Source organism: Cinclus cinclus, chromosome 28, assembly GCF_963662255.1.
Source record: "Cinclus cinclus chromosome 28, bCinCin1.1, whole genome shotgun sequence".
Taxonomy (NCBI): Eukaryota; Metazoa; Chordata; class Aves; order Passeriformes; family Cinclidae; genus Cinclus; species Cinclus cinclus.
The window spans coordinates 1,218,029-1,241,828 of NC_085073.1; the positions used below are offsets into that span (position 1 = coordinate 1,218,029).

A 23,800-nucleotide genomic window follows, 5' to 3' on the forward strand; every position below is an offset into this window, starting at 1 on the left:
CTTTTGGAAGACTATCACAAATAGTTGAATAATAAAGTAAAGCTCACAGGGGGAACCTCTAGCTTGACAGATTTGACCTCCAAATAAGTATTCAAAAATTAAAATCATGCATCATGATAGAAATTACTCCTTTTTGAAACAAGTTAATTTCATTTGCACCACAGTGAAACAAAGTGATAATTTACTACACTGAACTACATTTCCACCTTCATAAACAGTAAGCTATGAAAAGATATGAAGAAAATATTTTAAGGGTTTATTTTATATGGTACTATACCCCACATTTTATGTAGTATTTAAACTTTTTACTACTACTTCCAAGAGAGATCAAAGAAATAACATTTTGGCAGAATCAAGGATAGACAAGGTACACTTTACTTTTCACTACTTGGATTTAAGTGGCCGTAACATTGCAAGACCCAGAAAAACCTTACTGAGGCTAAAAAAGTATGTAAAAAAGCAAACACTCAAGTAAAACCAAAATCTTTGTGTTTGTGTGATAATACTGCAATATTTTACTCAACTTTAATTCTAGTTAGGTTTTTATATTATTAGTATTTCCTGAAGACACTCATATCAAACTGGTATTCACCGCAAAGCCGCTGCCCGTCCAGAACATGGCAAGCTCCCTTCTCCAAAGGGCCACCACGAAGCTGGTGAGCAGAGTACAGGGCACCAGGTAGAGGAGAGCAGGCTGGCCCATCTGCATCAGTGCCAAGGCAACAAAGGTCACAAGAAGGCCTATGCCATATGCTGGAAGAAAACAAACCCAGCAAAAAACAGTTATTCAGATATAGTTTCGCTCAAGAACAACTAAATAATTGGATAAAGGAGCATTTTCACTGGAACTTTTTCAAGCAATGTGTAAAACATCTGCAGAAGTTTTAAGAGAAGCATTATTTAGACCATGTAAACCTGGAATACTACAGTTTTTCCACTGATAATAATACAGGACATTAGTGTGATTGGCCTAGTCCATAACATGCAATGAAATAATTGCCTTAAGCAAAACAAATATATTAAATATTTTGCCTCATACTATATTAATGAATTCAGCAGATACAGACAAATATTTTGACCATTATAATGTGCTTCTTGTTTGGGTTGGCTTTGGCTGTTTCTTACTATCCTGCCACACAGCCAAAAAAAAAAGCCAGCCTGCTCTACGTTATATGATCTTATTACTTTCTATTTAATTTCTGCATAGATGTGGCAAAATTTATTTAATAGAAGAGAAGCAGCTTCAATCTCATAATGTAATTATTTTCAACTATATTTTCAATACAATGAAGCTAATCCAAATTTTTCTTCGGATCCAGATTCCAGATTTTTCTTCGGAAAGTCAAGAAAGACATTGAATGGCTGTCCAGAGAAGGGAACAGAGCTTGGAAGGTCTGAGAGAAGCAGCTGAGTGAGCTGAGGGAGGTCAGCCTGGAGAAAAGGAGGCTCAGGGGAGACCGTCTCACTCTCTACAACTCCCTGACAGGAGGATACAACCAGGTGGGCTCCCAAGGAACAAGGGCCAGGATGAGAGGAAATGGCCGCAAGTTTTGCCAGGGGAGGTTTAGATTGGATATTAGGCTGACCTTCCTCCCCAGAAGAATTTTCCAGTCCTGGCACAGCTGCCCAGAGCAGTGGTGGAGTACCTATCTCTGCAGGGATTTAAAAGATGCATGGATGTGGCATCTGGGGACATGGTTAGAGGGCGTAGCAGTGCTGGGGGACTGACTGGACTTGATGATCTCAGAGAGCTGTAATTAGAATAATCAATAACTCTTTACAATTCTTGAAAATGTCTTTGGGGGGGCATATTCGGTTATTACTGGGAGTTCCTTATATCTAATTAAAATGTTTCTTATTGTTTCTTATTATAAGTCCATTGCCTCACATCTCATGTGCACATCTGTAGGAAAAATCTCTGTTGTCTCTGCAATCTCCCATTAGGTAGCTGTGGACAGCAACAGAATCTCCACTTTGCCTTCTCTTCTCTTTACAACCCTGTACTCCAGTGTTCTTCCATCCTGATGGTCTCCACTGGATTTACTCCAGTATGTCAGTGTCTGTGTGGCACCAGGGATCCTGGCTAACTCAGTTTTAAGTGACAAATTGAGAGGAATAATCACTCCTCTCATAACTGCTGACTCCATCTTGCTAACTCAGCCCTGTACGTGACTCATTCTCAGTGCTGCAATAGCACACTGCTGACTCTTCATCAATACATTTTCCTATTACTGCAAACACATTTTTAAAGTACCAGGTTCGACAACAATTTTGTTTCACTATATATGAGAGACAATGATTTGGAACATCAATAAAAGCATCTCTCTAGATCTCTCTCTCCTGCTAGAAGTGTCCATGAACCAAGGTATTTTTTCAAAATAATTTCTAAAAGAGTTGTTCATGACAATTTCTCATGAAATTTACTGCAAGCATTAGAAGCCTTTGCTAGGAGCAGTACATTATAAGAAAGGCAACACGAATCTGTCAGATCCTATTAATCAGTAATATTTAAGTTCATGGCACATAACTCCGTGGATTTTACAAACTAAAGAAGAAAACTGATCTAGAGGTTCATAATAGTCATCATAGTCATCATAATGAAATTCCCTGCATCACAGGTTATGGATTTTTAGAATACACAAGAAATTAAGAACAAAGTCATAGGATGATATCCCTGAACCTGAATTCTCTTACACAATCAACTCAAAGATTCATGAACCAAGAAACCACAATGAGTAACTGTGCACACGTAAAGATAGTGTAACTACAAGGGGTAGACTGAGGCTCTTGGCAGTCATGGTAACAAGAAGCTCCCCTTACATACAGCAGACAAAACAGCTCAGAAAAGCAACATCAGATAGTTTGGTGATAGAGGATCTAGCATTGAAAGCACTTTGCTAAATATTTCTGTTTAATAATAAAAGGAGGAAAAAAAATAAAATCTCCAAACAATGCCATGCAAGACTGAGGACATGCCTTTAGAGGGAGCCACTCCTGCAGGTCATGTGTTCAGGTGGCACTGTGGTACATACCTATTGTGCAGGCTACAAAATAGACTCTGGATGACTGCACCTGAATATCAAATCTGTGGCAATAGGCTACCAGTAAGCCTAGGAAAAGAAAGAACAGTTACAATATGCTTTCAACCTAGTCACACACATCATGATAAAAACAAAACCATCAAACCAGCTAGAACTTTCAAGAATTTTTTTTTTCCCCAAAAAATCTCCCTTGGCACCCTGTGTTTAAGCACCACGACAACATATCCAGGAAGCTACACAATTTACAAACCAGTTATCTGATGGCACAAGCCCCACATATTGGAAGCACTCCAAAAGTAAAATCAACAGCTACAAACTGCAGATCATAGATAAAAATGTCATCCCATCCCTACTAAACATTTGTAAAAATACAGTGTTCACAATAACAGCAAGAGTAAGTTGAGCCCTTCAAGCTGGTACTGAAGACAGTAGAATTTTATGGTCAATGACTGTGCCTGCTGCAGGCTGGGGGGAGGGGGGAGACTAATGGGGATGACAGAGTTCGTATTTCCCAAAAGACAAGAAAGTAAACAAATGATTTCTCAGAAGAAAACTGAAAGCCAGAAGGTGCATAATTTTTTCACCTGCAGTGATGCCAGGGATAGTTCTACATACTACCTAAAATCAAATTTGAGAGAAGGTGTGATAGAGATACTGGATGTAGTGTGACTAACAGGAAGTTTAGAGTGGTCAGGCATCTGTATTTAAACCCTGTGCAAATGGACAAAGAATTTCCTCTATCACCACACTATTAAAGATGCTTTATAGTATAAAATCAGTTGCTAAATCAACTCCTGCAATTTCTCTACATTTCTTGACATCACTGCGTGTGAAACTGAACCATAAGATAAATATGCATTTTTCTTGTAGAAAAGCTGAACAGTGCACAAAAAAATCCTATACTTGAAAATTTATCAGGTTTACAATAGTCAAATCAAACCTACCACTTGAAGCAGAAGTACAACAGGAATAAACTAACATGACAATGCAGCAAGTAATATTATTAACATGCTAAACAATACCTGGAACTAAAATGTCTCCAAATCCTAGGAGAGAAAAAGGCCTGTCACACAGAGCCAATGGTGAGGAATTCAGTCGTGGAACCTTCAGGACCATTGGGAGCTTGGAACGAGAGAGATACATCTCTGATGAAAAGCATAATGACACTGCCTACCAGAACTTGCTCCTGTTATACTCAAACTGCAGGCTTAAAATACAGCACATGTATCTTTTAACACATTCATTACATACAACATTACTGACAACTAATAAAATGCATTTAAGATGGGAGCGATTCAGGTAAGCTACTACATACATAAAAAATAATAATTTATACAGTTCATTCACCTGGGTGCAATGAAAGTCTCAAAAGATTATTCCCTGCCCCCAGCGCTCCTACTTATTACATAATTTGCAATGAGAGGCACAGCATACCACAGCCCATTGAAAATCTGTATTCTCTTTATTATAGTACATTAAAGAAACTTCATTTTCTTTTTTGTTTTCTTATATTAGTGTCAAAATAATTTTATATGCGTATATGTTCATTACTGTTTTATATAATTCATTCTGTGCATAAAGTTGAATCCAAAGGATGCCAAAGGGGTACAGGAGAGAAAACAAAAGTACTCAAAGAAATTAGTAAGGAGTGTATGGATTGATCCATATCCAGCAAACAACTATTTTCTTTGGTATTTTCCCACGTGGCACTATTACAGTCATTGCTGAAATAAATGAAATTAATCCTTAAATTAACAAGACTAGGTATTCCTACAGACTAATTGTTTTGCTCACTATATCTCACTGTCTCCTACATCTCACATACTTTCCTCCCTGAGTCAGCCACATCTTGTAAGGTGTTCTTGCAATTGGCTGCTGTCCAACGGTGCAAACCCACTGACCACTGACTTCTGTTTTCTTCTGTCTCCAATTTGTGTTTCCTTTATCTATAGCCTCAGCTTTTCACAAAGCAAATGTCAAAAAAGGGAAGGAGGGGAAAGAGACAGACTGATTATATTTTATCTGTTTAGGAAAAGATGCCTATGCTTAATTAGCAGCAAGTTAATATTTACAGATGTGGTCAAGTTTTTGTGAAGCAGAGCTAACCAGCTTTCTTATATTGAAACGCTGTCAAAAAAAGATATAGGAAAACCAAAGCTGGTGTGATGAACCACTACAAGTCTGCTTTGCGCCTCTAGTGTAAACACATTCAGGAGCACTTATTCCCACATTAACTTCTTTTCAGACTGACATCTTAATTTCAGCTTTGTGGTCTTGAATTTTGGAGAAGTTAAAAGTGCAATAGTTGAAAGTTAGTGCCAGATTTTCAGACAACATGCAGTACCTTTTCATGAGTGGCAGAATCAGATGGACCTGCAGCCACCTCTACCATTATACTCTCCCCAGTCTAAAGAAAAAAAAAGAAAATTGTAAATCAGCATTTCACTTAGCAGCTCTGAGATAATTTAGGAACACAAAGAGAAAAAGTCATTACACTTTGCTCCGTGGGCAGTAGGCACTAGAGAAGCACCTTACTTACCTTTGTTAGAAAGGGTGTGATAAATACAAAGAATACATCATACACAAAAAGAACCAGGAGGAGTAAGGTACAACCCTGAAAGAAGAGACAAGGTACTTGATATTTACACACTATGCATTAGCAAACAGCAAAGAATTAATAATTAGAAGGCCATTCAAAGAAAAAGCTAACAAAGACTAAACCAAGTAATTAATATTTTTTTCTCAATTCCTAAGTATTTTAGATAGAGGAATCAAAAGGGTCTTGCATGCACCATATAAAAGAAAGTAATTCTTAAACACAAAGTTACATGCTAGTGCCCAAAATTCATTATAATGTAAAATCTGGAAATGGTACCATTTCAATTTACTGGGAAATATGAAGATCCTCTGCATCTGGAGGATGCCAGGCATAGCTCAAAACACTATACACCCATTTACTGTCAGTCTATACAAACTTACAGGTGAAGATAATTTGAAACAAGAGTTTGAAGAGCTGCCTTAGGGACAACAAAATGAATAATGATGATTTTTGTCTTAGGATACTGACTAAGGTCAGAAAGATTTGAAAAAAACCACTAGACAGATGGACTAGTTGCATGTCAATTTGAAAAACAAAATCAAACCAATCAAAACAAAACAAACAAAAAACCCAAATAAAATACCCAAATATGAAATACATAAATAAATGGATGGTGTGTGATTTACTAGTCGACACTCTACAGAATCTACAGAACAATTACATGCCACTTGTAGGTCTTCATTATACTCATTGCATGCCTTTTTTCCATGCTACATATGAATGGAAGTGCATCTCCAAGGCAATATACTCCATTATGAGTGACTCCTCTGTTCAAATGCATACATGAAAACTTCTTCTCCTTAACTTTCTTCTCAAATTCTTTAACTTCTGTTTAACTTTCATACCTTAAATGTAGGCAGGCGAATTGTTTTCAACATGTAGAGACAGAAAGCAATTCCTAAAGCATCTTGCAGAACCCAGGCCCACCTTAAAAAGAGGAGAGCAACATTTTTGCAGGAAACAGGAGGAAAAGCAGACCAAGCCTTGTCCTCACTTAGGACCTGCTTGGGACAAAAAAATACCCTTTATTCAAAGTACTTGCTTGAAACTGACATTGTTGTCAGCATGAATTTACAAATGGGAAGTTGTTCTTCATCAGGTTGATAACCTTCCACACAGAAGTGCCTGGCAGATGAGGGAACAACTGTGTGATAGTGTCTATCTAGACTCAGTAAGGCATTCCATTGACAATCTTCCATAAAATCCTCACAGAAAAACTGATGAAGTACAAGATGGATGAGCAGTGAGGTAGACTGAAAACTGGCTGAATGAGGTCAGTAGATACCAAAATGGGAAATGCTGGGCTCCTTTGTCCTGTGTATAGGTGTGCACCCTTGTGTGCTGAGGCAAATTTACACCTGGGCCTGTTTTTCAATTATGTTTTGCAAGTTGAGTATACAAGTGCTCTTTGTTTTACTCTCAGCTGCTAGGGGAAAAGAGAAGTAGGATCTGAGACAACCACACCAAAGTTTCCCAAAAATTGCTATGGTCTAGGTACAATGAGAGATGATGCTGTTAGATCAATACCTGTGTACTTGTTGATGGAGCTTTGTGCAGGGGACATTCAGGCCCACTCCAGCTCTCAGGCAGAAAATGGATTTCCTAGTCCTAAATATTTCAGGTTGGAACATCTCTACAGTTCTGCCGTATGCCTCAGTCTGACACTTATCTCTCTAAAAGGTCTTTCAGAGTTGATGATTCGTGGATTTGAGTTCTGTCATTGGATGATCCACACAGAACACAGATCCCACAAAAGCAGTAACATGCATTCAAAGCATAAGTAAGACATCTTTGGTATCATCATCAGAAACAAAAGACAGCATTTCAGTTCCAATACTGAACCCCCAATAGATGAACCAAGAAGATGAACACAACCTGTATACATGGGGAAATTGGAATACCTGGGAGTGAGGTAAGAGGTAGAAAACCCCAAACAAAAACCAAAACACAACACTACATAAAAGATCCACTTCCAACAAAAGTGGTAAAAACATGCTACCATTAGGTACTACAGTAACACTGGGTGCAGAGAATTACTGACTCATACAAGAAAGCTGAGAGAAACTAAAGGTCTGACAATCTTACCAGTTCTTATTCTCATTAAGAAATAAGTCAGACAACTTGTGTCCAACTTTCCATATCACTTCTGAAAAGCTGTCTTAAGTCAAAGAGATCAAAATAGTGACTGGGATTCAGAGAAATTCAAGCTTAACAAGAGACAGTTTTCTGTAATTTAAATGAACAATAAAAAGATAAGAGTACATAAGGAATAACTAAGAATTTCTGCCTGTCTCTACATTTTTTCCCTGTCATTCCTAATTCTGGATACATGTAGACTTCTGTGGATGTCAGTTACTCATACTATAAAGTATATTACAATTTTTAGCACAGAAACTAAAATGTACACTTACTGATCTTCATTTCTGAAGATTCCCCAGACTATGCTGACTGAGATACAAAATACTGCCAAGAGCAACATCCGGACCTGGGGACGCTTGTGAAAATAAGGCAAGTTGTTGTCTGGGATTCTGAAAAAGAAACACACCAAAGCTACAGTTGTCTATGTAGATAGCCTCTTCTTTTATAAACATTTTGAAGCATGAAGCCACTTTTTAAACCCTACACCTACCCAACAATATAAATAAAAGTTTCCCCATTAAAATGTTGAAAGTTGCCACATACCTACACTTCCCCAAGGGGAATCTTCTTACAAAGGGAGACAGACAACTGTAAAGACCAATCGAGGCAGCCAGGCAGAATATTCCTATTATAACATAGACTGAGGGGGAAAAAAGTATTAGGTCCAAGTAGGACAAAGCATGAGATGCTTTTTTCATATCCTGGCTGAATAAAGAACAGAACAGAGAGTCAATAAGACTAAAGGAGAAATAAAGTTTACATTTCAACAGTGAAAGGTAAATTCAGAGACTTCAAATGATTGATTAGATCCGTGCTTTTAAAGTATCTAATTCTAGCTCCTTTTACTCAGGTGTACTTTATGCAATACCTACTTAAACAAATAAAAACCTCTATCCTAATCTTCTTAAAGTAAGTCATAAGCTTCAAAGGCAACCTATGGTGAAGCATTTATCTTCTCTTTACGAGTATATAGGAGCACTATAAGGGAGTATCAAAATTACTAAGTAGCAAAATGAATCAATACAGCTGGGATGCATGTTTCACTGCTCCCTCAGAAATACAAAGAAGCATTAGGCTCTCATGTGTTTTTTGTCAATCTGATGAGTGATCAATAGAAAATTATAATCTTTATGAAGATAAAAAAATTATCCTTGATCTTGACTTCAAATTGGACAATAATAGAAAAGAACAGGTCTTCTATTAATACCTAAGAGAACACCTTTAACAAATATAAAAGGTGGAAAATACTAGGTCTGTATTTACTTAATTGGCTTTGATGTTTGAAAGAAGCTTTATGACCAACCTCACAAAAAGAAGGATTATAAATCTAATCAGTGAGTTTTCTTACAGTATTTTAAATCATACTGGGATGAAGACAACACAACAGAAGAGAGATGTTTCATTATTATTTTCACAATAAAATGTTCTTTGATCGATGTCAGCCTTGCAATATTCAAGATGTACCAATACAAATACAACCTTAAGAGTACCTAAGTGGTCATAGAAGAAATACAGGAGAACGAGCATTGAGCAGCACATCACTACAAACACACAGATCATTATAGGAGTCACATCCACTGTTTCATCATCATGTTTCTCTGCCCCATCATCACGCTTGTGCTTCATGTACCTCCTGAAAGAGTAACACAGCTACAATCAGTTCACTCCTTCTGCAACAAAATACACAAGGATGCTGAATCTTCAGCAAAAAACACAAGGGGTTGAAAACGTCACAACACCAATGCCTGCTTTGATTCCCACTCAACTCAGTGGAATACCACATTTTCCATGGAGGTATGAACACCAGCTGTAATGCAATGCATATACCAGTAACTGCTACATTAACTTATCTAGAGTACTATTTCATTTGCTAAAAATGCAACTGAATTCTGAAAACCACCACATAATTTACTAACTCCAGAAGAAATCCTCAAATCAGGTTGTGTACACAAAAAAAAAAAAAAAAGTTAGAAATAAGTGTGCCACAATGACCTCCTTCTCCCAGTCCCACTTGCTGGGAAAAAGTAACCATAAAATTGCATTTAAAAATTGGTATGAAACACAGCATATGTTAGCCATCTAATCAATTTGGTTTCCCCTATACTAGTAAAAGCAAATTTTATTATTTTTTTACAAAGTATTTTTGTGGTGATTTTTTACAAAAGCCCACACAGGAAGCCTATTACATAATAATTTTTTTCTGAGGTTTTCAAATGTTTGGTCCTTTGACATGGCAAAATCCTAAAATGATCTACATGCAATTTATACTTCATTGATTTCCTACAGTGACCAAACCAATGTAAGGTTCAGGGCATTTCAAATATCACACCATCATTTTCCCATTCTGGCTACAGAGTCTAACCTCACTAGCAGAGCTGCCAGATGATGCTTAATAAACACCATCTATTTTTTTTTCTGTGAATAATACAGGAAAATTGGCATACTGCACTCAGATACTCACTTTTTCACATCTCTGCTTCCTGCCCAGTAGCCTCCAATTGCAACAGTCCCCACAGCCATGACAAAGATAATCACCATGTTGTAGTCCAGCACAGGCTCATTTGGTGCATACATTGCTCCTTTCACTGAGCTCCCAAAACTCTGTGGAGGTAAATACAAGTTAGGAAGGACATCCAAAAAGCCACCTTAGCAAAGGTTCACTTACTTAATTTTCACTAAGCAACCTCAGAATCAGGCTTTATTGTAAACACATAAGAACCATCTATTGATTCTTGTATTAGTGATAATTATTTCTAGCACCAGGCTGTATTTTGATTTTATTCCGAAGATTGAGAAATAACCTCCCTAGAGATTTGAGGTTTTTTTTTCAAAACACAATAATGCAATTTTCATGAATACATTCTATACATATTCAAACCTCTTAAGGTGGACTTAATACTGTTGAGCAGTGACTCATTTACGTGAGATAATATAAATGAGAGCTTTTAGTATCGAGTTTACCTTGCCAATATCTAACATATCAGTATAGCTAAGCAGAGCCACAGGAATATCAATCTCTTCATACTGACTCCTATTACCTCCAGGAGGAACCTGAAAGAAAGGTCAAACCAGGTAAAAATATGTTTATTTCTGCAAGTACTTCTACTCCTTCAAAGGGATTAAAGTTGCAAGTTCTGCTCCTGCTAATTTAAAAAATAATCTAGAAAGGAACTTACTGACAGCTAACACTCAAAAGTTAAAATATATGCCTGCTCCCAGTAAAACAAAAGTAATGTAAGACTGTAAAAGCAAAATGCAGCAACCAAATTTCAAGCAGTATCTTTTGCACATCAGGGTCATGGGTTTAGGACTGGTGTGTGCCTCTAGTATTGACCACAACTCAAACCTACTAATTTTATTTTCAAAACTACTAATTTTAAAATACATGCTGTTGATGCTCCAGCTAAATCTAAAGTACTAGATTCAGTGTGCTAGTACGATGGAGTCACAAATCGAGCTCATCCTTTGATTCCAGTATTTCATTTGGATCAAGGGTAATTCTGAGCCCTTAACTTGAAAGCCACATGACCTCTGTGCCAACTCTTCCTACTTAAATGAGTGCCTCTTGTTTCATTAATTCTTCTGTCAAATGTATGATTTCCACATATAACTATCCAACGTATGTACATGTAGAAACACACATGCACTATTTACTTTAAAGAGGAACATCAAATACCAGTAATGTGCACTGAAGACAAGACAAAATCTAGCATCAGAGGAGTATCAGCAGCATAGAAAGATAAAAAGCAACTTACCAGTCTCTCTCTACTAACAATCAGCAGCCCACGAGCCCCATTTATCTGAGCAAGCCTCACTTTCTCATAGAAGGTGCAATTTCCTCTCATCACCATAGGTATTTGATTATTAAATCCCCCATCAGGTACATCAGAAGGAGAACACAAAACAGATGCTGTCTGATCCTGCAGTTGCAAGAGTGACTGAAAAAAATAAATTAGTTAAATACATATATATAACACAAAATAATAAAAAAGTCAAGAGCAGAAGCCAGAGTTTCTAAAGAGTAATTTAAAACTTTCCAGTAATGGAGTGGTAGAGTATTCTAAAAGCAACATGAAAGCTGAAACTGAAGTGCTGCCTTCTCTATTATGTAGGCTCCTGCCTTCTGTCACCTTATTGTACAGAATTCTGCTGGTAATAAAATTTGGCATATGACCTTCACTTGCATTTATTTTCTTCAGCATCATTGCTGTTCTGATGCACACAGCCAGGATGTGGAAGGAGTACAGCAAGGTTTTATACTTGCTGGGATGGCACAGTGGCAGGCTGGGATGATGGAGGGTATGAACAGTTAGAAACCAAAACACAGGCTGGGGAAAAGTACAGAAGCATAGGCAATAAACTTCCATGTTGAAACCTACTGACCTGAGGTTTTGCATCCCAAGTATTTGAATACTGGATTCTAAGCTACTTCTCTCACCATTTGTGATCTAGAGACTTTGTAAGCCTATCCCAATTCCTTGGTTTTGGCCCTCAGACCCAAAGGCACCTAATCTGCTGTGTTACAATAGAACATACCAAAGACACTTCAAGGTTTTAGAAATAACACTGACACAAATTGTTCCTTGCACAATTTAAAAAAACACCAGCATCTTTGCCCAGTTCTCTTTACAAGTTACCTGAAAACTGCAATTATCTACCGAACAACCAAGCTATGCTAAGAGAAGCAGGTCTCAGCCCTTGCTGAGGTGAGCTGTTAGATTTGAGAAGAGTTGAGGTAAAGTTTGAATCTGAAAAAATGACACATGGAACAGTTTGTATTAGAAATCCGTAGATACATGATACACAGTACCTGTGTAATGGACTCTACTGTTTTAGGAGGGAAAGGGAAGTGCCAGGATGTCAGTAGCTTCAACCTTATTCAGAAAACTGCTGTCTTCAGCCTGAGCACTAGACAGTGAAATGCTCCTACCCACACTTCCTGGTTGTCCAAGTTTCACAGCACAGAGCACAACACAAATGCAGAGTGAGCTCAGAGTGGTGCACTACATCACCTCAGTTAATGAACTGTGTACTGCTGGAGTACTGAAGGAGGAGGAGCAAGAATGAGAAAGAACAGAAAAGCAGGAAAGAACCAATCGAGGAGACAGGGACCGGCAAGGGATACAGCATACACAACACAAGCTATTCTGGACTAAACTGGTTCCTGCAGAGCTGTGGAGATAAGAGTCTAATGAATTTTTATGAGACTGATTTAAACAAGGTGTCTACAGTACAGTCCCCAACTCTTTTAAGTACCACAGTCAGTCATGCATGTGCTGATTTACATTACACTGTCAGGGCAAGTGCAAGAGTTTATGAGCTGAGTCTATACAAGGCAAAGACAACTGTTGATGTATCTAGGGACTACAGCTGCAATAAAGCCACCAGAAGTAACTTAGACTTGTCTACACATTGGTAAGGAACTCTAATAAGCCTGTGGGACACTCAAGTGGCTGAATAAAATGAACAAAGTATCAGTCAACTACATGTTACCCTAGCTCATTCAAAGTGCATTTGCTGATTTCATCCTTCAGTGCCAGTAACTTTTTCTCATAGAAAACAGTGAAGAATTTACAATTTTTTCAGCTCATACAGCTTTGGCTAATGCAGCAAAAGCTTGACACAGTTTATGACTTCTTAATCTTACACTTGACACTGAGAAAGCACTAAAAGCCACAGCTCACTATATAAGAAAAGCCATGTGGTATCTTCTAGTATCATGCTGATGTACAAACACTCCTTTGCAAGCACAGATTCGTGTCATTTTAATTTCACTGATCACATAATTGAAAAAGAGTATTTCTGTTTTGAACAGCAATAGTCATTATCTCTGCACAATGCCTGGAAATTAACACTGTCATCCTACCACTGCCTAGTGATCTTAAGAGAGAAAGTATTTTCTGAGCAGAGCAAACAAAGCAGTTGCTTCAAATTCTACGAATCCAAATAAGAAATCAAAAGTTTCCTTATAACAAAGACATTTTTTATATATTTTTTGTCATCAAGTTAGCCAGGTACTTACAGCTTTACCCAGATCATGTGGCAAATGGGCCCACTGAGAGTTGAAGAGAATACAGTAGTCTTTTCCTTTGCTGCTCCCCTTCTCTGAAAGGACATGTACCATCCCATACTCACAGTATACCTGAAAATGTAACAAAAATTTCACAAGAATTTTAATCTACATAAAATATCAGAAATGAAGGGAGTAACTTGCTGTTAACTGTGCTGCTTTATATTTTTAGAGAAAAACATACGAGTCTACAAAGTTTCTGTATTTGTGCAGGGATTACAGTGGAATTTGTTATTGTTTCCATCACGCTTCAAAGAAAGACTTCAGACACATTAGGCAGGTTCCCTCTGTATTGGTTTGAAAAGTAAAACCAGTGAGACTTCAAGTCAGTAATACAATTTTTAATAAGGAAGAGAAAAAGGAAAAACAAAATACATGCAATAATAAAAATAAAACCACTGACAGAGTCAGAATACAATCTGATACCCTGTCAGTCAGGGTGTTGGTACAGTTTTTCCTCCAAAGGGTCCAGCGATGATGTGGAAAAAAAGCCTGGTTCTTCCACTGGAATCCAGTGGAAAAAGGCTGCCTTTGGCGTTCTAAACCTCAGTTTTTATCTAGGTAGGAAAGGCTTGGCTCGTCCTCCTGGCTGGAGCATCTCCCAATGGGATGATGTAATCTTATCAGTTACACAGTAGGACTCAATGGCCCATTAACAGAAGACATTTCCCACAGAGATAAGGATGATCACCCTTCTCAGATAGTAATATAATATATATCTTGTATTGTAAACCAGGACACCCTCCTACACAGCAATTGGTCAAAGAATCAAATGAAACAATACTGGATGCGATTAAAGAAAAAAAAAAAATCAAAACCAACAAACCAAAAAGCCAACCTCAAACAACACAGACTGGTGCACATATACATATAATCACAGCAAGGGAAAGAAGCTGGACTAACGCAGAACAGATATGAGACTTGGAGAACTCTGTTCAGCTCTGGAGCTCCCAACACCAGGAGGACATGGAGCTGCTGGAGCCAGTCCAGAGGAGGCCACGGAGATGCTCCAAAGGCTGGGGCCCCTCTGCTCTGGGGACAGGCTGGGAGAGCTGGGGGTGCTCACCTGCAGAAGAGAAGGCTCCAGGAGAGCTGAGAGCCCCTTGCAGGGCATAAGGGGCTCTAGGAGAGCTGGAGAGGGACTGGTGACAAGGAAGGGAGGGACAGGACACAGGGAATGGCTTCCACTGCCAGAGGGCAGGGCTGGATGGGATATTGGGAAGGAATTTTTCCCTGGGAGGCTGGAGAAGCCATGGCACAGGGTGCCCAGAGCAGTGAGTTGCCCAATCCTTGGAAGTGTTGAAGGCTAGGTTGGATGTGGCTTTGAACAGCCTGGCCTAGCTCACCCCATGTGAAGGGCCTGGAACTAGATGATCTCCAAGGTCCCTTCCCAGTCAAACCATTTCACAATGCCACGAATAAGACACCAACTCCTGGAAGTACAGCCTGAAATAACGATCAATTATTGATTCACATCACTCCAAAACTCAACCTTGGACACCTTTGCTGAAGATGTGAGAAGACTCATAGCAACAACAACTCTTTTTCTGGCCTAGGTAGCACAAGTAGACTCCCAAGTCTACCTACTGCATTTACTTATCTCTGCTTCAATGACCAGTTGCCACTTGTCAAAACCCCAACAACTGCAACAATATAAGTAGTGAAGATCTACAATTCATAATGTCCTGCCCTGGGTCTGGCTAGGATGGAGTTAATTTACTTTATAAGAGCTGGTATGGTGCAGTGTTTCAGTTTTGTGCCCAAAATAATGCTGATAACAAACTAATGTTTTAACTATTGCTGAACAGCATACAGAGCATCAAGGCCTTCCTTGTTTCTCACCCTGCTCACCCAGTGAACAGATGCCCAAGAGATTTAGAAGAGGTCACAACCAGGCATATGACTCAACAAAGATATTCCATACCCACAGCATGTCATGTTCATTTTTATAAGGAGGTTAGCTATTTTTTGCATCATGTACATGTTAGAATTCTTCTGAAGAACTCCAGGAAACTGAGATAACAGAGCCCAGATCCTGCACTAAAACCAAGAAAGAGAACAAGAACTACAGCAAAAATAAACATAGCAACATTAAGCAAATTATCAGTTTTAGGCATCTCAGTTGTGATACACAGTATGTACCTGCTTGTTCAGCGAACTGCTCACACTACATCTAACAGCAAGATGTGCTGATTTTAACAGAAATATTTTCAGCTTCCCATTCTTGCAAAAAAAATACACAGCAAACACAGTAATTTCCTCATTATTTTGGTTATATCAGATTGTACCAGGCCATTTTCCAGCAAAACTGAAAGATCTGAGGGCTCACAAGTAGTACTAGCAAATACTTCCTTAACACAGACTTTCTCACAAATCTTCATATTCTTCATTATGAGGTCTGTTCTTTTAAATGTCTAGTCCTTTCCTTCCCTTTGTATAATGACTCAATTTTGTGAGTACTACGTATATTCCTTATCTGCCACCCAAAAAGCTGAAATAAAATCACCTACAAGACTACATATATATATGGCTGTATATACATAACCTGCAAAATAAAGTACTTTTGTGGAGTCGATGCAGTTGACTGTATCCCAAGTCCTAGTAGATGTTTATCCAGGGAATCAGAAAGTAGGAAGACAAAACGACTGTGGAAGTACATACAACTTCCCTATCACTAGTGGTGGTTTTCTTTAACCCTAATTAGCAGTGACTTCATTCTCATATTAACTGAGCCAAAATAATTGTAAATCCTCCCTGATCTTGGAAGTGACTGAAGAAACAAAAAGTATATCATGAGGTCTGTTCATACTGGTCTAAGTATTCTGAATAAACATTCTGAAATAAATCCTCCTGGCCATTTCTAAGTGGCAAACAGGTACAAAGCTTCTCTCTCTGACAAGAGGCTCTTGTCCTTGCTTGTACTAAAAGGCATCAGAGAGCATCGCTTTAACAATCAGCCATCAAGTTCTACAGGACACTTCTGAGCTCCTCATGGCAGCAGCACTGGGATTGCAGGCTGTCCTGGGAGGACTGCCAGGCACCATCTCCTCTCATTGAAAAACTGTAAGTTAAGAAGTCTTTCTTTTATACAAAATACTGAACATCAGCTCCTCAGTATGAAGCTTGCTCATATACATTCTGTGACCATCTGGTCAGGTTTGAACATCAACACACTAAGAATTCAATTTCAGATTAAGATCTGACCAGCTGCTGCAGAGAGATTTCAATCTTCAGATAAAACTACATTAAGATACAAAACAGTGCTCAGAAAGCAGGACAAAACCTAACTTCTAAAATATAATTCAATTATACAAATCCAGATCAAAGCATCTTTTTGAAGGAGAGTCTTGCTGATCTTCAGTTGCTGCTTTAGAACCTCACAGTGCTCTTACAGAGTAACTTCAATTTTTCAAGTAGTGCTGTCTGGTAATAGATTATAAAAGGACAATCCTGAGACCAAATGCAAATCACATCTGTGTTTTAGCTTCATATAAGCTATGAGATGGTCAGGAAAAAAAATTGACCATATATTAAATGCAGTAGTCTCAAAATACAATTTCAGCCCATTGATTTGGAAATCCAGTCCTGAGGAATACCAAACACTTTAATGTGACTGGATTCTTCTACTATAATTTTTGTGTTCCCAGAGCCTTCCATTCCTATAAACAGGACGTTTCTCCATTTTATTGAGGAGACTCGTTAATCCTAACTAGCACTTAGCACTTGGAAGTTTGTATAAAAACATACATAAAATATCTAAAACACACCACAAATTATCTGGTTCTCATGTGAACTAGTCATGCATTTAGTTTCTGATGGAACACTGTCATTCATTAGTAACCCCAGGACACAGGATGAGGACAAGACTATCAGTTCACAAACAGCAGCAGATTCAAAAAATCCAAAACCAAGCAACCAACCAACCACAACCCCTCTGTTGGGGGTTGGTTCTTTCCCTTTTTGCTCTGTGTAATTTTCCCCATTGTCATGCTAAGATACCTGCTGACTGGGCCCTGGTGACAAGGGGGAGGGGAGGGACAGAGGAGGTAAGCCCCGCGAGATTCAAACAGCCAGAAGAGGAAGCGGAAGGCCGGGCCTCGGCCCATTTTCCCCGCAGAGTTCGGACAAGAAGGACGATCGCCGCCTCTGTCCCATCCCTGCCATCCCAGTGTCAGGAAACCACTATCGGACCCTGCCCTGCTGCCTTCTCGCTGTGAACTACCACCATCCAGCACTCTGCTGAGCACTGGGACCCACACCGTGAGCGGAGGGCTCTCTCCATCTCTCTCTCCATCTCTCTCTCCCCCTGGGACAGCGCTGCCATCACCCCCAGCCCTCCTGCAGCTCTGTGGGACCTGCCTGCCCCCAGCACCAGGAACTGCAGCTCAGGGAAAAGGTGCCTGCAGCCAAAAAACACTGGGACTGAGTTACTGTTCTGTTTGTGGGTAATTTCATAGCTGTTGTTCTTGTCTTGTTAGATATACTAGTAAAGAACTGTTATTCCTACCCCCGTATCTTTGCCTGAGAGCTCCCTTAATTTCAAAATCATAATAATCTGTAGGAAGGAAGGATCACATTTTTCAGTTCAAGGGGAGGCTTCTGCTTTCCTCAGCAAACACCTGTCTTTCAAACCAAGACACCCTCAAACCAAACAAACAAAACCCCAAGACTCCCCCACTCCCTGCAACCATCTTATCTTTCTACCATCCCCCTTTGTGTCATACTCCTCCCTACCCACACACCCAACACCTTCCTTTCCATTCTTCCCTCTCTTTCTCCTGTCCAGCACTCAAGCAAAACTGAAGTCATTGACTGAAGGCATATTTAATTGCTCTGCTTTAGGAAATCACTTTGTGCCAACCAGAATTGATGAAACTTTGTTCCGGAGAGAAATATAACGTCATATCCCTAACCATCACTGCTGCTAATTAGAAAGTTGTGACAGACTAATTTGTCAACACCTAGTTTAACATTAATAACCTAGACACACCAATGATTTGATAATTATGCAGTTACACTCTTACACATACACCCTACACATCTGTTTCTTCACACAGCAGCCAAGGAGCAAGATGCTAAAGATGACTGTTGTATCATGCTTGTTCAAAAATCCATGAAAAGAATCCATCACTCTTATTTCTCCCTCTTTATTTCAAACCCTACTACACAGAAGTTACCCTTACACCCCTAGGAGATACTCAGGGTGTCTTTTCTGGAAAACTTCTGAGAATCACAGACCTTTAAAGGTCACCTTGTCCAAACCCATGGCAATGGGCTGGGAAATCTTTAAGTAGACAAACCCTGTTCAACCTGGCCTTGAACACTTTCAGGGATGGGGCACCAATCTCCCCTCTGGATGACCTGTGCCAGTGTTTTACCACCTGTATAGTAAAATCGCTCTTTAACACACACAGTGTGCCCAGAGGCAATGATGGCATTCTGCTGCAAGATGTCACCAAAGAAGAAAAGAAATGTCATTGTAGAAATACACAGGAGGTAGAGATTTTTATATTTAGCTCTTCTGCATATAAATTATCTTTGTTAATATATGCAACTTTTTCCCTTTTTAATAACATTAGTGTTAACTAAGTCCTTCAGAACCAGTGATGTTTGTCCTGAAGCATGCTGACATGGGAGGTCACACTGGTGAACTCAGTGCAGATTAAAGCCACTTGAGCAGAGTGCAAGTTTCCAAGATATCTATGAAAAAAGGGAGACACTACTGTGCATATGCTGTGAGGAAACAAGAACTCCAACTCCCTGCTAGAGTGGACTTGTTAACTCATATCTCAGGTATCCAACCATAATACCTGAACTACTTTCAACAGAAGCAAGTAATTTAGAAAAGTAACCTGTAATTATTATCTTGAATTTGACTTCCCAGAGTAATAAGCAACAGAGATGCAAATACAGTCACACACAAAAGACAAGAATAAAATAATGTTCCCTGCTTATTGTACATGGTCTAACTGGGCTTAGATAAGCAAACAAAACTTGGAGTATCTTAGTTTTGAATATTACATGTACAACTCTCTCCAAAATCTTCAGGCAGTTTTGCAGGAGCTAACTTCTGTAACTGAACAGCTTTATGCATATGGGAAACAATCAAGCTGTACAGTTAAAAGTTTTATATCTATAAGATATACAGAACACATCTTTAAAGCAAGAGTAAGTACAGGGTGTGTTGCTACATTACCATGGAGATAACTATTACTGGAACTCAGGAATAATTCCTAAAAGGCACCCAGAAGACAGTTATACACAATTTTGCTTTCTGAGCTATTTAATGGATGTTCTTCAAAGAAGTATTAAGGGAGTAAAAGGTTCCTAATGTGAAGTGCTCAAAACATTTTAGAAGCTATGTGGATTTATGTGCCAAAAGCCAAGTAAAAATCAAGCATGAGAGGAATTAAAGGCAATATAAGCAGGGCTAAAAGCAAAAGAGTGAACACAGAGTTTTAGGAACTCTGGAGAATATAAACTGGGGATAACGTGGATTAACAGACATTTTTACAAAGCTATTATCAGTTAGAATCAAAGCATAGTTCTGAAGTTTGTTCTTTTCCACTTTGATGCGTCCAGTTTTGGTTTTATTCATGTCAGTAGGCATGGGACAACAAAAGCTCAAAGCAGGTCTGCGGATGCACTGGCATAGCGGCGATATTTATGATGATTCCTTATTCCTAGAGACTACTTCATAACCAGGATTAACCCAGGAGAAAAAGTCATCTCCTGTGCAGATCAAATACAATGTGCCTACAACCCCAAAGGCTCTTTTCCAAGTGTTTGTATATCAAGTCCAGCCTTTTTCAAACACAGAAAAACAACAGCTGCTGTGACAATAAGGTATATTATAATCCTTGCTCCTTACTGATCCTATGGCTTAAAAAGCACACAATAGTGTATAATTAACACAAAATGAAGTGTTTTCTACAAAGCTGCAAAACTGGAAAAGGTTTTCACACAACAGAAATGTAAAATCTGAGGGGAGAATTTAACAGACAAACAAGCTAATTTAATGTTTGTTGTAGTAGAAGGCCATACTTGCTGGCTCTGACTCTCATTAGGGCCTTCCACAGATTAATGCATAGAAGAAAAAGAATACTCCCCAGTTTTTTTGCTGTGCAAATCTTTTTAGGTGAATTAATGTAGCTCAGAGGCAAGCACTTGACCTGCAATTTAAATGATGGAAGAAGGTGGAGAGGAAGAATTCAGCTCACCTGTATTTCAAGAAACTTCAGTGTGAGTGACTGAGCCAACCTAACATCTATCTTGTTTGTTCCTCCCTGCCTCTGGCAACACCATCACCTGGACGTCCTATACAACTTTTCTGCTTTCGGTAGCTCTATTAACTGACCTGGTCACTCACATCTCAGAGAGATTTCACAGACACTGGGAGCTGTGTTCTTTGAAGAAGGAATTAATGAGCTATCCTACTCTCATAGTAGGTACCATGTGAGAGTTCTCAGGAGCTGGAAAGTCATTCTTTTCCATGAACTTCACTGATCCATCTGGAGACCAGCAACAGCAGGCTGCGAAGCTGCACACAAGTAATATACTCCTTCCACAAACACTGTACAGTGCAGAGAATTACACATTCATAATGCAATAATTCCAGGAGACTGAATTGTCAGCCACCACCTTAATGCAGAATTTCAGACAGTCCGTCCAATTCTTTGAACCCATATCATAGAGTGACCTAATACAAAGCCATCACCTCAATTCAATATATTCTATTGAAAGCTGCTATAGTGAAGGCCGGATAGATCCAACAGACTCGCTGCAGATCATGTTACTATGTTTGTTACTAGTCCAAGGCTCAGGTATCTGCTGTTGTTATAGGACAACTGAGGGGTAACAATGCCTGGAAGAAATGGGAACTTAAATGAAATGTGAGCATTCAAATACCAAAGCAAGATCTAAGTGCAGATTGTACTTTGACCTATAAGATAACACCACTCCTAAAGTGTTCCTAGATAAGAGCCCAGATTTGGAAGAGTCATGCTTCACTAGCCAAGCTGATCCTTCTCCCTAAATCAGAATATAGAAGTAAATGTAGACACTACCTCCTCTTGCCCCAAGGAAAACAAACAAACAAAAAATTTCTATTATCCTGTTTCAAGGAGGGAGACAAATGTATATGCTCACTAAGGCAAGAATAAGGACTGAGAATGAGTACAGCTGCTACACAGCAAATGCACACAGCAGATCCTGACAATAGCTGTCAGCTCCGTCCCCTGGAATAACTCCAGCCATCAGTCACAGGGGTACCAAACCAGGATGAGTGCAGCAGAGCACTCTTCTCTGCCTCAGGTTAAGGAGGATATACCACCCAAAACCATCCCAACAAGTGCAAGTACAAGAGATGCAGGAATATTGCACAATACGAGGTATTCAAGCAAATTTTTAAAATGCCAGCTTGGCTAACAGAAACATATTGGCAGCACACAGTACATCCGCTTTTCACTGCAGCAGCAGGACTGTTTCAGCAGCCTGGCCAGTCTGTCCAAGCTTACTCAACTACATTAATACTTCCACTGCAAATATACCAAATGCTTACAGACAGAAATGTGCTGCAGTGCATGGAGCTGAAGGCAAGACCTCCAAGTACCCACCAGTGAACTATCTCATGCCCTGTCCTTCAGCACTTCCATGTACTCACCTTCCCCAAACTGATGGATCAAACTGACTCCATGCCAGTCTTTGACTTGTTCTTGCTAATTTGTTAATTAAATCAATATTTTTAATTAAATCTTACTAATTTGTGGGGCCTACACTGGTACTACCATTTCGTGTGAAACATCAGTGGGGATGATCAAGATCAGTGGAGAAAATGTACAAGGCATGCAAGAACATAATGAAGAGACATTGAAAATACAGATAACGGATGGAAAAAGGGGATAGGGATATAGAAATAAAGAAGTTAGCTGACAATCAGACTACTCTGCAACTGAAGATTATTGGCATAAAATCACTAAGGAGACAGATAGAGAAGAAGGGAAAATTAGAGTTCCATGTTAAGATGTTACACCACCAATATTCAAGAAGACATAGAACGCTCCAAATTACCTAAGAAACAGTCAAGAAGTTTAAATGACACATTAAATGACATTTCAAAAATTTCGGAACACCAAGCTTAAAAGGCAAAAGCATGTAATGCAATTATTAGAAATCCACTCTTTCCTGTATCAGGATTACATGCCTGATTCATCACATCCTTAGAAATGTATCCCACAAAACTAATTAATACTTTAGCAATGACAATACAAGACTCAAGATAGACTACAGAGTCAGGGTCATCAGAAATCCCTTCTTTTCTGCTGAATAGTTCCTCATAGGGAGTCTGTCAGTCGGAATAAACCCACAGTCGTCCCTGCAGGGACCCGGCCCGGGGGCTCGGCTGCGCTCCCCTCCCGGGGGCTGCCTGGTGAGGATGCTGGGCTGGGCCCCACGAGAGCCCCGAAGTTTTAAGAACTAGGCGGGAAACGCTAGTTACCATGGAAAGAATAAAAAAGTCTCAAACAACCCCAGACCCACAGATATATCAACACTGCCAAATCGCGGAGGGCAGGGCCCCCAGATCCCTGCGCTCGCTGCCTTCCCGCGGCGGGGCGGCTACAGCACCCCTGAGCGCCCACGGGAGGCGGCTCCGGGCACAGACGCTCTGCATAGTCCGCCCGGGCCCGGCTGCGCCCGCGGCCGCTCCCCGCCCTCAGCCAGGGTGCCCGCGCGTGGCTCGAGGAGGGCATAGCCCGGCACAGCCACTGACCTGCGGCAGCAGATGCAGGAGCAGCCAGAGGCGGAGCCGGGCCAGCCCCACCGCCATGCCGGGCCTTCCGCGCCGCCGCCGCTTTGTTCCGACCTGGGCCGGGCCGGACCCTTCCGCACAGGGCACTGAGAGCCCGCCCCGGATGTCCCGCCCCACCGCCCCGAGCCGCCAACGGGCTCCGC

General features: G+C 39.8%; 1 protein-coding gene across 2 annotated transcripts in view; it reads right to left on the bottom strand.

Moving 5' to 3' along the window:
• Positions 1 to 23,726, bottom strand: part of SPPL2B (signal peptide peptidase like 2B) — a 28,186-nt gene extending 4,460 nt beyond the window's left edge. Inside the window, exons 1-14 of one of the 2 annotated variants that reach the window (XM_062509937.1) lie at positions 23,619 to 23,726; positions 13,802 to 13,921; positions 11,535 to 11,717; positions 10,741 to 10,830; positions 10,241 to 10,380; positions 9,270 to 9,412; positions 8,323 to 8,419; positions 8,052 to 8,168; positions 6,486 to 6,567; positions 5,581 to 5,655; positions 5,386 to 5,448; positions 4,064 to 4,163; positions 3,033 to 3,110; positions 593 to 753 (exon numbers count right to left, since the gene is read on the bottom strand). In XM_062509937.1, the coding sequence (XP_062365921.1) occupies positions 593 to 753; positions 3,033 to 3,110; positions 4,064 to 4,163; positions 5,386 to 5,448; positions 5,581 to 5,655; positions 6,486 to 6,567; positions 8,052 to 8,168; positions 8,323 to 8,419; positions 9,270 to 9,412; positions 10,241 to 10,380; positions 10,741 to 10,830; positions 11,535 to 11,717; positions 13,802 to 13,921; positions 23,619 to 23,675 (1,506 nt within the window). In that variant the 5' untranslated portion in view covers positions 23,676 to 23,726. Of the gene's footprint in view, positions 1 to 524; positions 754 to 3,032; positions 3,111 to 4,063; positions 4,164 to 5,385; positions 5,449 to 5,580; positions 5,656 to 6,485; positions 6,568 to 8,051; positions 8,169 to 8,322; positions 8,420 to 9,269; positions 9,413 to 10,240; positions 10,381 to 10,740; positions 10,831 to 11,534; positions 11,718 to 13,801; positions 13,922 to 23,618 lie in introns of both variants that reach the window. The other variant, XM_062509938.1, reaches the window with a different exon arrangement.
• Positions 23,727 to 23,800: the final 74 nt, after the last annotated feature.